The 12,500-nt window shown below is 51.0% G+C and overlaps 1 protein-coding gene across 1 annotated transcript in view; it reads right to left on the reverse strand.

The window, feature by feature from the left end:
- LOC118496420 overlaps positions 1–12,500 on the reverse strand; it is a 70,570-nt gene that overhangs the window by 48,383 nt on the left and 9,687 nt on the right. Inside the window, exons 2-3 of the mRNA XM_036008041.1 lie at positions 2,183–2,189; positions 1,612–1,824 (exon numbers count right to left, since the gene is read on the reverse strand). Coding sequence (XP_035863934.1) covers positions 1,612–1,824; positions 2,183–2,189 — 220 coding nt within the window. The remainder of the gene's footprint in view (positions 1–1,611; positions 1,825–2,182; positions 2,190–12,500) is intronic.

The following is a 12,500-nucleotide window of genomic DNA, read 5'->3' on the forward strand; positions in this document are numbered from 1 at the left end:
TGACATAAGTCTGATGCTCATTCTACTGCACACACAGAGTGCACGCTTGCTGCTTCAGGTTGTTTGTTTTTTTTCCTCCCTTTTTTCACATGCTGGTCGCGCGCCGTCGAAGAGACCCCACTTGTGGATTGAAGCTACTTCGACGACAGTCGGGAGGTGGCAAAATGTAACGGCAGGTATGCAGAAACGCACACACACACACAGACACGCACACATACACACACACAGACAGACACACTCTCAATAGTATCATTTATCCCCTATTTACATTTTCTGGGAAAATCAGCATATGTGCTGAAGGACTCCAGAAACGTGTCTTGATCAGAAATATGTAAACAAAAAGTTACACGACAAATAGCTACCAATCGACTCCAAATGACCTGAAACGCACACTTCCTAAAAATATCCTGGAGGAACATTTTCCGGGAAAAACACTTGGTCAAATTTTCACAAAATCCTACAATTAAAGTCTATGGCGCGAACATTTTCGCTTATAACTCCAGAACGGTACGTCCTACACACTTGGAAACGGACTCCGTCTGACATAATTTGACCACCCCGAACACACAGAACTTGTCCCCGAGTCTCTACGGCCTTCCGTTCAGGAGATACAGACGTTTTGACTAAAAAACGTAACGTAGCTCGGAAACGAAAGGTCGTAGAGACAAGCGGGTGGTACCACGGGAAAGCCCATCATTGAAAATGGGGGGGTAGGTCAAAGTTTCATCGCTCTAGCACCTTCTGTTCTAAAGATACAGCACAAAAGCTAAACCATTTCCCATAATGCTTTGCGCTTGCAAATTTTGGGACAAAATTGCCCATATCTCAGCAATAAAACATTAAAAATGCAAAGTATTATACATTCCCGTGTTCGTCATCATGTCCTCTATCAGACTATGCTAAAAAAACATTATGGTTAAAATTTTGCACCGTCACAGAAGGGTATGTGCAAACAGAGTGGTATATATACAAAGTCCAAACCATTATAAAATGTTATGGAGTCCCTATTGGTACTCTTACTGCTGTCGGTACCCCTACCGACATCCGGATCCATCGCTTATCCCTAACCCACTTTTATGGCTTTTATTGCCTAATCATAAGAGGATGTATACCTAAATATTGTTTGTGGCCCTTCAATATATGTTAGAGGCTTATTAGCCCAACATTAATAAGATTTCTTTAGTGAAAATCTAACATTTGACCCCTTATGCTTAAAGTTAATGTACAGGAAGTTTATTGTGAAGGTCCAAAATACGGAAGTAGCAACTTCCGGTCTGTCTTCTGAGAGCGTTGCTACTGCATACAGCCACACCACTTGTTGCTAGAAGAGTAGAGATACTGTGAGTATGTATATGGACTTGATAAAGGCCTAATATGGTTGAAACGCGTCGTCCTATTTAATAAATACTACTCGAGACCATCACGTTCGACTCCATCCAGTTTATTCATCTTTTTGAGGTGTTTTTTGCACATTTTTGAGGCCCGTCATTAGCACAACGGGACGGTCGGTCGCTAGCTCCAATGCTATTAGCTATAGCTACAACAGGAGAGGGCTGCAGACCACTAACCCACCGGTGAAAAATCATCATCCTGATTACGGGGGTTTCCCACCACATCGAGACCATCGGACCCTTACCGCCAGAGGAGGCCGACCCACCGGGAGGACCCGAGAGGGATGGCCTGCGCGAGGGCCGCTGCCTGGGCCTGGAGCGGGCCCGCTCCACCGCCCCACGTCTCGTCGTCCACCAGAGGGAGGACATCAGCTGCTGCAGCAGCCCCGACCGTTGCACGCCCTGGCTGGGCCCCACATCTGACTGATTTCGCCTGGGATGGAGGACAGAGAGGAAGACATCTGAGAGGCTGTGATACAGTATAAATATGGTTGACATTTACCTGAAAAAAATAATTATTATACTTACCTGAGAGTTGTTACTTACCTAAGAGTTGTTACTTACCTAAGAGTTGTTACTTACCTGAGTGTTTATACTTACCTGAGAGCCTATACTTACCTGTGATACGGCAGTATGTTGTTAAAACTCACCTGAGAAATAACAAAACATAAGTTATATATATATATATATATATATATATATATATATATATATATATATATATATATATAGGTACAGTATTATATAAAGATCAGATAATTCACAATATTGATACACTATATGTTACTTACCTGAGACCTAAGAGAATGGGGATTTAAGCAATTTATTTGCCTGTATGTTTAAGATATAATACATCATTATACAAGCTGTTTATGCACAGTACACATGGGATTTTTCCAGCGATTCACTACAGGTTTAAAGTAAGATAACACTATTATGAGCCACTGAGTGGAGATTTCAGCAATTTATTGCATATTTTAAATGTATTAATAATACTTACCTGTATATACTCATCAACCACTGAGTGGAGATTTGATTTTGCCTTCAGGAGGGACCTTGATGGGGGACAGGGGTGCCTTAGTGTTTTGGTTGCTGTTTGTAGTTTGTGCACTTAAGGTCCCGGTGCAATTCGTAAGTCATCGGGACCCCCTTTACTTAATCCTAACCCTAACCCTAGCCCTAAGACGGGTCAGGTGAAACTACTGTCCTCCTCGACGGCCATGTATAAGACGCGTCAGGTGAAACTACTGTCCTCCTCGACGGCCATGTATAAGACGCGTCAGGTGAAACTACTNGGCCATGTATAAGACTGTCAGGTGAGACTACTGTCCTCCTCGACGGCCATGTATAAGAAGCGTCAGGTGAAACTACTGTCCTCCTCAACGGCCATGTATAAGACGGTCAGGTGAGACTACTGTCCTCCTCGACGGCCATGTGTAAGACGCGTCAGGTGAAACTACTGTCCTCCTCGACGGCCATGTATAAGACGGTCAGGTGAGACTATTGTCCTTCTCGACAGCCATGTATAAGACTGTCAGGTGAGACTACTGTCCTCCTCAACGGCCATGTATAAGACGGTCAGGTGAGACTACTGTCCTCCTCGACGGCCATGTGTAAGACGCGTCAGGTGAAACTACTGTCCTCCTCGACGGCCATGTATAAGACGGTCAGGTGAAACTACTGTCCTCCTCGACGGCCATGTATAAGAAGCGTCAGGTGAAACTACTGTCCTCCTCAACGGCCATGTATAAGACGGTCAGGTGAGACTACTGTCCTCCTCGACGGCCATGTGTAAGACGCGTCAGGTGAAACTACTGTCCTCCTCGACGGCCATGTATAAGACGGTCAGGTGAGACAATTGTCCTTCTCGACAGCCATGTATAAGACGGTCAGATGAGACTACTGTCCTCCTCGACGGCCATGTATAAGACGCATCACGTGAAACTACTGTCCTCCTCGACGGCCATGTATAAGACGTGTCAGGTGAAACTACTGTCCTCCTTGACAGCCATGTATTAGACGGTCAGGTGAGACTACTGTCCTCCTCAACGGCCATGTGTAAGATGGGTCAGGTGAAAATACTGTCCTCCTCGACGGCCGTGTGTAAGCGGGTCAGGTGAAACTACTGTCCCCCTCGACGGCAGTGTGTAAGACGGGTCAGGTGAGACTACTGTCCTCCTCGACGGCCATGTATAAGACGCGTCAGGTGAAACTACTGTCCTCCTCGACGGCCATGTATGAGAAGGTCAGGTGAGACTACTGTCCCCCTTGACGGCCATGTGTAAGACGGGTCAGGTGAAACTACTGTCCTCCTCGACCGCCATGTATAAGACGGTCAGGTGAAACTACTGTCCTCCTCGACGGCCATGTATAAGACGGTCCGGTGAAACTACTGTCCTCCTTGACGGCCATGTATAAGACGGGTCAGGTGAGACTACTGTCCTCCTCGACGTCCATGTATAAGACGCGTCAGGTGAAACTACTGTCCTCCTCGACGGCCATGTATAAGACGGTACTGTCCTCCTCGACGGCCATGTATAAGAAGGTCAGGTGAGACTATTGTCCCCCTTGACAACCATGTGTAAGACGGGTCAGGTGAAACTACTGTCCTCCTCGACGGCCATGTATAAGACGCATCAGGTGAAACTACTGTCCTCCTCGACGGCCATGTATAAGACACGTCAGGTGAAACTACTGTCCTCCTCGACGGCCATGTATAAGACGGTCAGGTGAGACTACTGTCCTCCTCGACGGCCATGTATAAGAAGCGTCAGGTGAAACTACTGTCCTCCTCAACGGCCATGTATAAGACGGTCAGGTGAGACTACTGTCCTCCTCGACGGCCATGTGTAAGACGCGTCAGGTGAAACTACTGTCCTCCTCGACAGCCATGTATAAGACGGTCAGGTGAAACTACTGTCCTCCTCGACGCCATGTATAAGACGGTCAGATGAGACTACTGTCCTCCTCGACGGCCATGTATAAGACGCGTCAGGTGAAACTACTGTCCTCCTTGACAGCCATGTATTAGACGGTCAGGTGAGACTACTGTCCTCCTCGACGGCCATGTATAAGACGGTCAGTTGAAACTACTGTCCCCCTCGACGGCCGTGTGTAAGACGGGTCAGGTGAAACTACTGTCCCCCTCGACGGCCGTGTGTAAGACGGGTCAGGTGAGACTACTGTCCTCCTCGACGGCCATGTATAAGACGCGTCAGGTGAAACTACTGTCCTCCTCGACGGCCGTGTATTAGACGGTCAGGTGAAACTACTGTCCTCCTCGACGGCCATGTATAAGACGGTCAGGTGAGACTACTGTCCTCCTCGACGGCCATGTGTAAGACGGGTCAGGTGAGACTACTGTCCTCCTCGACGGCCATGTATAAGATGCGTCAGGTGAAACTACTGTCCTCCTCGACGGCCACGTATAAGACGGTCAGGTGAGACTACTGTCCTCCTCAACGGCCATGTATAAGACGGTCAGGTGAGACTACTGTCCTCCTCGACGGCCATGTATAAGACGGTCAGGTGAGACTACTGTCCTTCTCAACGGCCATGTGTAAGACGGGTCTTGTGAAAATACTGTCCTCCTCGACGGCCGTGTGTAAGACGGGTCAGGTGAAACTACTGTCCCCCTCGACAGCCATGTATAAGACGGTGAGGTGAAACTACTGTCCTCCTCGACGGCCATGTATAAGACGGTCAGTTGAAACTACTGTCCTCCTCGACAGCCATGTATAAGACGGTCAGGTGAGACTACTGTCCTCCTCGACGGCCATGTGTAAGACGCGTCAGGTGAAACTACTGTCCTCCTCGACAGCCATGTATAAGACGGTCAGGTGAAACTACTGTCCTCCTCGACGCCATGTATAAGACGGTCAGATGAGACTACTGTCCTCCTCGACGGCCATGTATAAGACGGTCAGGTGAGACTACTGTCCTTCTCAACGGCCATGTGTAAGACGGGTCTTGTGAAAATACTGTCCTCCTCGACGGCCGTGTGTAAGACGGGTCAGGTGAAACTACTGTCCCCCTCGACAGCCATGTATAAGACGGTGAGGTGAAACTACTGTCCTCCTCGACGGCCATGTATAAGACGGTCAGGTGAGACTACTGTCCTCCTCGACGGCCATGTATAAGACGTGTCAGGTGAAACTACTGTCCTCCTTGACAGCCATGTATTAGACGGTCAGGTGAGACTACTGTCCTCCTCGACGGCCATGTATAAGACGGTCAGTTGAAACTACTGTCCTCCTCGACAGCCATGTATAAGACGGTCAGGTGAAACTACTGTCCTCCTCGACGGCCATGTATAAGACGGTCAGGTGAGGCTACTGTCCGCCTCGACGGCCATGTGTAAAACGCGTCAGGTAAAACTACTGGCCTCCTCGACGGCCATGTATAAGACACGTCAGGTGAGACTACTGTCCTCCTCAACGGCCATGTGTAAGACGGGTCAGGTGAAACTACTGTCCTCCTCGACGGCCGTGTGTAAGACGGGTCAGGTGAAACTACTGTCCCCCTCGACGGCCGTGTGTAAGACGGGTCAGGTGAATCTACTGTCCCCCTCGACGGCAGTGTGTAAGACGGGTCAGGTGAGACTACTGTCCTCCTCGACGGCCATGTATAAGACGCGTCAGGTGAAACTACTGTCCTCCTCGACGGCCATGTATGAGAAGGTCAGGTGAGACTACTGTCCCCCTTGACGGCCATGTGTAAGACGCGTCAGGTGAAACTACTGTCCTCCTCGACGGCCATGTATAAGACGGTCAGGTGAGACTATTGTCCTTCTCGACAGCCATGTATAAGACGGTCAGGTGAAACTACTGTCCTCCTCGACGCCATGTATAAGACGGTCAGATGAGACTACTGTCCTCCTCGACGGCCATGTATAAGACGCATCACGTGAAACTACTGTCCTCCTCGACGGCCATGTATAAGACGCGTCAGGTGAAACTACTGTCCTCCTTGATAGCCATGTATTAGACGGTCAGGTGAGACTACTGTCCTCCTCGACGGCCATGTATAAGACGTTCAGTTGAAACTACTGTCCTCCTCGACAGCCATGTATAAGACGGTCAGGTGAAACTACTGTCCTCCTCGACGGCCATGTATAAGACGGTCAGGTGAGACTACTGTCCGCCTCGACGGCCATGTGTAAGACGCGTCAGGTAAAACTACTGTCCTCCTCGACGGCCATGTATAAGACACGTCAGGTGAGACTACTGTCCTCCTCAACGGCCATGTGGAAGACGGGTCAGGTGAAAATACTGTCCTCCTCGACGGCCGTGTGTAAGACGGGTCAGGTGAAACTACTGTCCCCCTCGACGGCAGTGTGTAAGACGGGTCAGGTGAGACTACTGTCCTCCTCGACGGCCATGTATAAGACGCGTCAGGTGAAACTACTGTCCTCCTCGACGGCCATGTATGAGAAGGTCAGGTGAGACTACTGTCCCCCTTGACGGCCATGTGTAAGACGGGTCAGGTGAAACTACTGTCCTCCTCGACCGCCATGTATAAGACGGTCAGGTGAAACTACTGTCCTCCTCGACGGCCATGTATAAGACGGTCCGGTGAAACTACTGTCCTCCTTGACGGCCATGTATAAGACGGGTCAGGTGAGACTACTGTCCTCCTCGACGTCCATGTATAAGACGCGTCAGGTGAAACTACTGTCCTCCTCGACGGCCATGTATAAGACGGTACTGTCCTCCTCGACGGCCATGTATAAGACGGTCAGTTGAAACTACTGTCCTCCTAAACAGCCATGTATAAGACAGTCAGGTGAAACTACTGTCCTCCTCGACGGCCATGTATAAGAAGGTCAGGTGAGACTACTGTCCCCCTTGACAGCCATGTGTAAGACGGGTCAGGTGAAACTACTGTCCTCCTCGACGGCCATGTATAAGACGCGTCAGGTGAAACTACTGTCCTCCTCGACGGCCATGTATAAGACACGTCAGGTGAAACTACTGTCCTCCTCGACGGCCATGTATAAGACGGTCAGGTGAGACTACTGTCCTCCTCGACGGCCATGTGTAAGACGCGTCAGGTGAAACCACTGTCCTCCTCGACGGCCATGTATAAGACGGTCAGGTGAGACTATTGTCCTTCTCGACAGCCATGTATAAGACGGTCAGGTGAAACTACTGTCCTCCTCGACGCCATGTATAAGACGGTCAGATGAGACTACTGTCCTCCTCGACGGCCATGTATAAGACGCATCACGTGAAACTACTGTCCTCCTCGACGGCCATGTATAAGACGGTCAGGTGAGACTACTGTCCGCCTCGACGGCCATGTGTAAGACGCGTCAGGTAAAACTACTGTCCTCCTCGACGGCCATGTATAAGACACGTCAGGTGAGACTACTGTCCTCCTCAACGGCCATGTGTAAGACGGGTCAGGTGAAAATACTGTCCTCCTCGACGGCCGTGTGTAAGACGGTTCAGGTGAGACTACTGTCCTCCTCGACGGCCATGTATAAGACGCGTCAGGTGAAACTACTGTCCTCCTCGACGGCCATGTATGAGAAGGTCAGGTGAGACTACTGTCCCCCTTGACGGCCATGTGTAAGACGGGTCAGGTGAAACTACTGTCCTCCTCGACCGCCATGTATAAGACGGTCAGTTGAAACTACTGTCCTCCTCGACAGCCATGTATAAGACGGTGAGGTGAAACTACTGTCCTCCTCGACGGCCATGTATAAGACGGTCAGGTGAGACTACTGTCCTCCTCGACAGCCATGTGTAAGACGGGTCAGGTGAAACTACTGTCCTCCTCGACGGCCATGTATAAGACGGTCAGGTGAGACTACTGTCCTCCTCGACGGCCATGTGTAATACGGGTCAGGTGAGACTACTGTCCTCCTCGACGGCCATGTATAAGACGGTCAGGTGAGACTACTGTCCTCCTCGACGGCCATGTATAAGACGGTTAGGTGAGACTACTGTCCTCCTCGACGGCCATGTGTAATACGGGTCAGGTGAGACTACTGTCCTCCTCGACGGCCATGTATAAGACGGTCAGGTGAGACTACTGTCCTCCTCGACGGCCATGTATAAGACGGTCAGGTGAGACTACTGTCCTCCTCGACGGCCATGTATAAGACGCGTCAGGTGAAACTACTGTCCTCCTCGACGGCCATGTATAAGACGGGTCAGGTGAAACTACTGTCCTCCTTGACGGCCATGTGTAAGACGGGTCAGGTGAAACTACTGTCCTCCTCGACGGCCATGTATAAGACGGTCAGGTGAGACTACTGTCCTCCTCGACGGCCATGTGTAATACGGGTCAGGTGAGACTACTGTCCTCCTAGACGGCCATTTATAAGACGGTCAGGTGAGACTACTGTCCTCCTCGACGGCCATGTATAAGACGGTCAAGTTAGACTATTGTCCTTCTCGACGGCCATGTATAAGACGCATCACTTGAAACTACTGTCCTCCTCGACGGCCATGTATAAGACGCGTCAGGTGAAACTACTGTCCTCCTTGACAGCCATGTATTAGACGGTCAGGTGAGACTACTGTCCTCCTCGACGGCCATGTATAAGACGGTCAGTTGAAACTACTGTCCTCCTCGACAGCCATGTATAAGACGGTCAGGTGACACTACTGTCCTCCTCGACGGCCATGTATAAGACGGTCAGGTGAGACTACTGTCCGCCTCGACGGCCATGTGTAAGACGCGTCAGGTAAAACTACTGTCCTCCTCGACGGCCATGTATAAGACGCGTCAGGTGAGACTACTGTCCTCCTCAACGGCCATGTGTAAGACGGGTCAGGTGAAAATACTGTCCTCCTCGACGGCCATGTATAAGATGCGTCAGGTGAAACTACTGTCCTCCTCGACGGCCACGTATAAGACGGTCAGGAGAGACTACTGTCCTCCTCCACGGCCATGTATAAGACGGTCAGGTGAGACTACTGTCCTCCTCGACGGCCATGTATAAGACGGTTAGGTGAGACTACTGTCCTCCTCGACGGCCATGTGTAAGACGCGTCAGGTGAAACTACTGTCCTCCTCGACGGCCATGTATAAGACGGTCAGGTGAGACTACTGTCCTCCTCGACGGCCATGTATAAGACGGTCAGGTGAAACTACTGTCCTCCTCGACGCCATGTATAAGACGGTCAGATGAGACTACTGTCCTCCTCGACGGCCATGTATAAGACGCGTCAGGTGAAACTACTGTCCTCGACGGCCATGTATAAGACGGTCCGGTGAAACTACTGTCCTCCTCGACGGCCATGTATAAGACGGGTCAGGTGAGACTACTGTCCTCCTCGACGGCCATGTATAAGACGCGTCAGGTGAAACTACTGTCCTCCTCGACGGCCATGTATAAGACGGTACTGTCCTCCTCGACGGCCATGTATAAGACGGTCAGTTGAAACTACTGTCCTCCTCGACGCCATGTATAAGACGGTCAGGTGAAACTACTGTCCTCCTCGACGCCATGTATAAGACGGTCAGGTGAGACTACTGTCCCCCTTGACGGCCATGTGTAAGACGGGTCAGGTGAAACTACTGTCCTCCTCGACGGCCATGTATAAGACGCGTCAGGTGAGACTACTGTCCTCCTCGACGGCCATGTATAAGACGCGTCAGGTGAAACTACTGTCCTCCTCGACGGCCATGTATAAGACGGTCAGGTGAGACTATTGTCCTCCTCGACGCCATGTATAAGACGGTCAGGTGAAACTACTGTCCTCCTCGACGGCCATGTATAAGACGGTCAGGTGAGACTACTGTCCTCCTCGACGGCCATGTATAAGACGCGTCAGGTGAAACTACTGTCCTCCTCGACGGCCATGTATAAGACGGGTCAGGTGAAACTACTGTCCTCCTCGACGGCCATGTGTAAGACGGGTCAGGTGAAACTACTGTCCTCCTCGACGGCCATGTATAAGACGGTCAGGTGAGACTACTGTCCTCCTCGACGGCCATGTGTAATACGGGTCAGGTGAGACTACTGTCCTCCTCGACGGCCATGTATAAGACGGTCAGGTGAGACTACTGTCCTCCTCGACGGCCATGTATAAGACGGTCAGTTAGACTACTGTCCTCCTCGACGGCCATGTATAAGACGCGTCAGTGAAACTACTGTCCTCCTCGACGGCCATGTATAAGACGCGTCAGGTGAAACTACTGTCCTCCTCGACGGCCATGTATAAGACGGTCAGGTGAGACTACTGTCCTCCTCGACGGCCATGTATAAGACGGTCAGTTGAAACTACTGTCCTCCTCGACAGCCATGTATAAGACGGTCAGGTGAAACTACTGTCCTCCTCGACGGCCATGTATAAGACGGTCAGGTGAGACTACTGTCCTCCTCGACGGCCATGTGTAAGACGCGTCAGGTAAAACTACTGTCCTCCTCGACGGCCATGTATAAGACGCGTCAGGTGAGACTACTGTCCTCCTCGACGGCCATGTGTAAGACGGGTCAGGTGAAACTACTGTCCTCCTCGACGGCCATGTATAAGACGCGTCAGGTGAAACTACTGTCCTCCTCGACGGCCATGTATAAGACGGTCAGGTGAGACTACTGTCCTCCTCGACGGCCATGTATAAGACGGTCAGGTGAGACTACTGTCCTCCTCGACGGCCATGTATAAGACGGTCAGGTGAGACTACTGTCCTCCTCGACGGCCATGTGTAAGACGCGTCAGGTGAAACTACTGTCCTCCTCGACGGCCATGTATAAGACGGGTCAGGTGAGACTACTGTCCTCCTCGACGGCCATGTATAAGACGCGTCAGGTGAAACTACTGTCCTCCTCGACGGCCATGTATAAGACGGTACTGTCCTCCTCGACGGCCATGTATAAGACGGTCAGTTGAAACTACTGTCCTCCTCGACGCCATGTATAAGACGGTCAGGTGAAACTACTGTCCTCCTCGACGCCATGTATAAGACGGTCAGGTGAGACTACTGTCCTCCTCGACGGCCATGTGTAAGACGGGTCAGGTGAAACTACTGTCCTCCTCGACGGCCGTGTGTAAGACGGGTCAGGTGAGACTACTGTCCCCCTCGACGGCCGTGTGTAAGACGGGTCAGGTGAGACTACTGTCCTCCTCGACGGCCATGTATAAGACGGTCAGGTGAGACTACTGCCCCCCTCGACGGCCATGTGTAAGACGGGTCAGGTGAAACTACTGTCCTCCTCGACGGCCATGTATAAGACGCGTCAGGTGAAACTACTGTCCTCCTCGACGGCCATGTATTAGACGGTCAGGTGAGACTACTGTCCTCCTCGACGGCCATGTATAAGACGCGTCAGGTGAAACTACTGTCCTCCTCAACGGCCATGTATAAGACGGTCAGGTGAGACTATTGTCCTTCTCGACAGCCATGTATAAGACGGTCAGGTGAAACTACTGTCCTCCTCGACGGCCATGTATAAGACGGTCAGATGAGACTACTGTCCTCCTCGACGGCCATGTATAAGACGCTTCAGGTGAAACTACTGTCCTCGACGGCCATGTTTAAGACGGTCCGCTGAAACTACTGTCCTCCTCGACGGCCATGTATAAGACGGGTCAGGTGAAACTACTGTCCTCCTCGACGGCCATGTATAAGACGGTCAGTTGAAACTACTGTCCTCCTCGACAGCCATGTATAAGACGGTCAGGTGAAACTACTGTCCTCCTCGACGGCCATGTATGAGAAGGTCAGGTGAGACTGCTGTCCCCCTTGACGGCCATGTGTAAGACGGGTCAGGTGAAACTACTGTCCTCCTCGACGGCCATGTATAAGACGCGTCAGGTGAAACTACTGTCCTCCTCGACGGCCATGTATTAGACGGTCAGGTGAGACTACTGTCCTCCTCGACGGCCATGTATAAGACGCGTCAGGTAAAACTACTGTCCTCCTCGACGGTCGTGTGTAAAACGGGTCAGGTGAGACTACTGTCCCCCTCGACGGCCGTGTGTAAGACGGGTCAGGTGAGACTACTGTCCTCCTCGACGGCCATGTATAAGACGCCTCAGGTGAAACTACTGTCCTCCTCGACGGCCATGTATAAGACGGTCAGGTGAGACTACTGTCCTCCTCGACGGCCATGTATAAGACGCGTCAGGTGAAACTACTGTCCTCCTCAAC

This window comes from Sander lucioperca, chromosome 12, assembly GCF_008315115.2.
Source record: "Sander lucioperca isolate FBNREF2018 chromosome 12, SLUC_FBN_1.2, whole genome shotgun sequence".
Lineage (NCBI taxonomy): Eukaryota > Metazoa > Chordata > Actinopteri > Perciformes > Percidae > Sander > Sander lucioperca.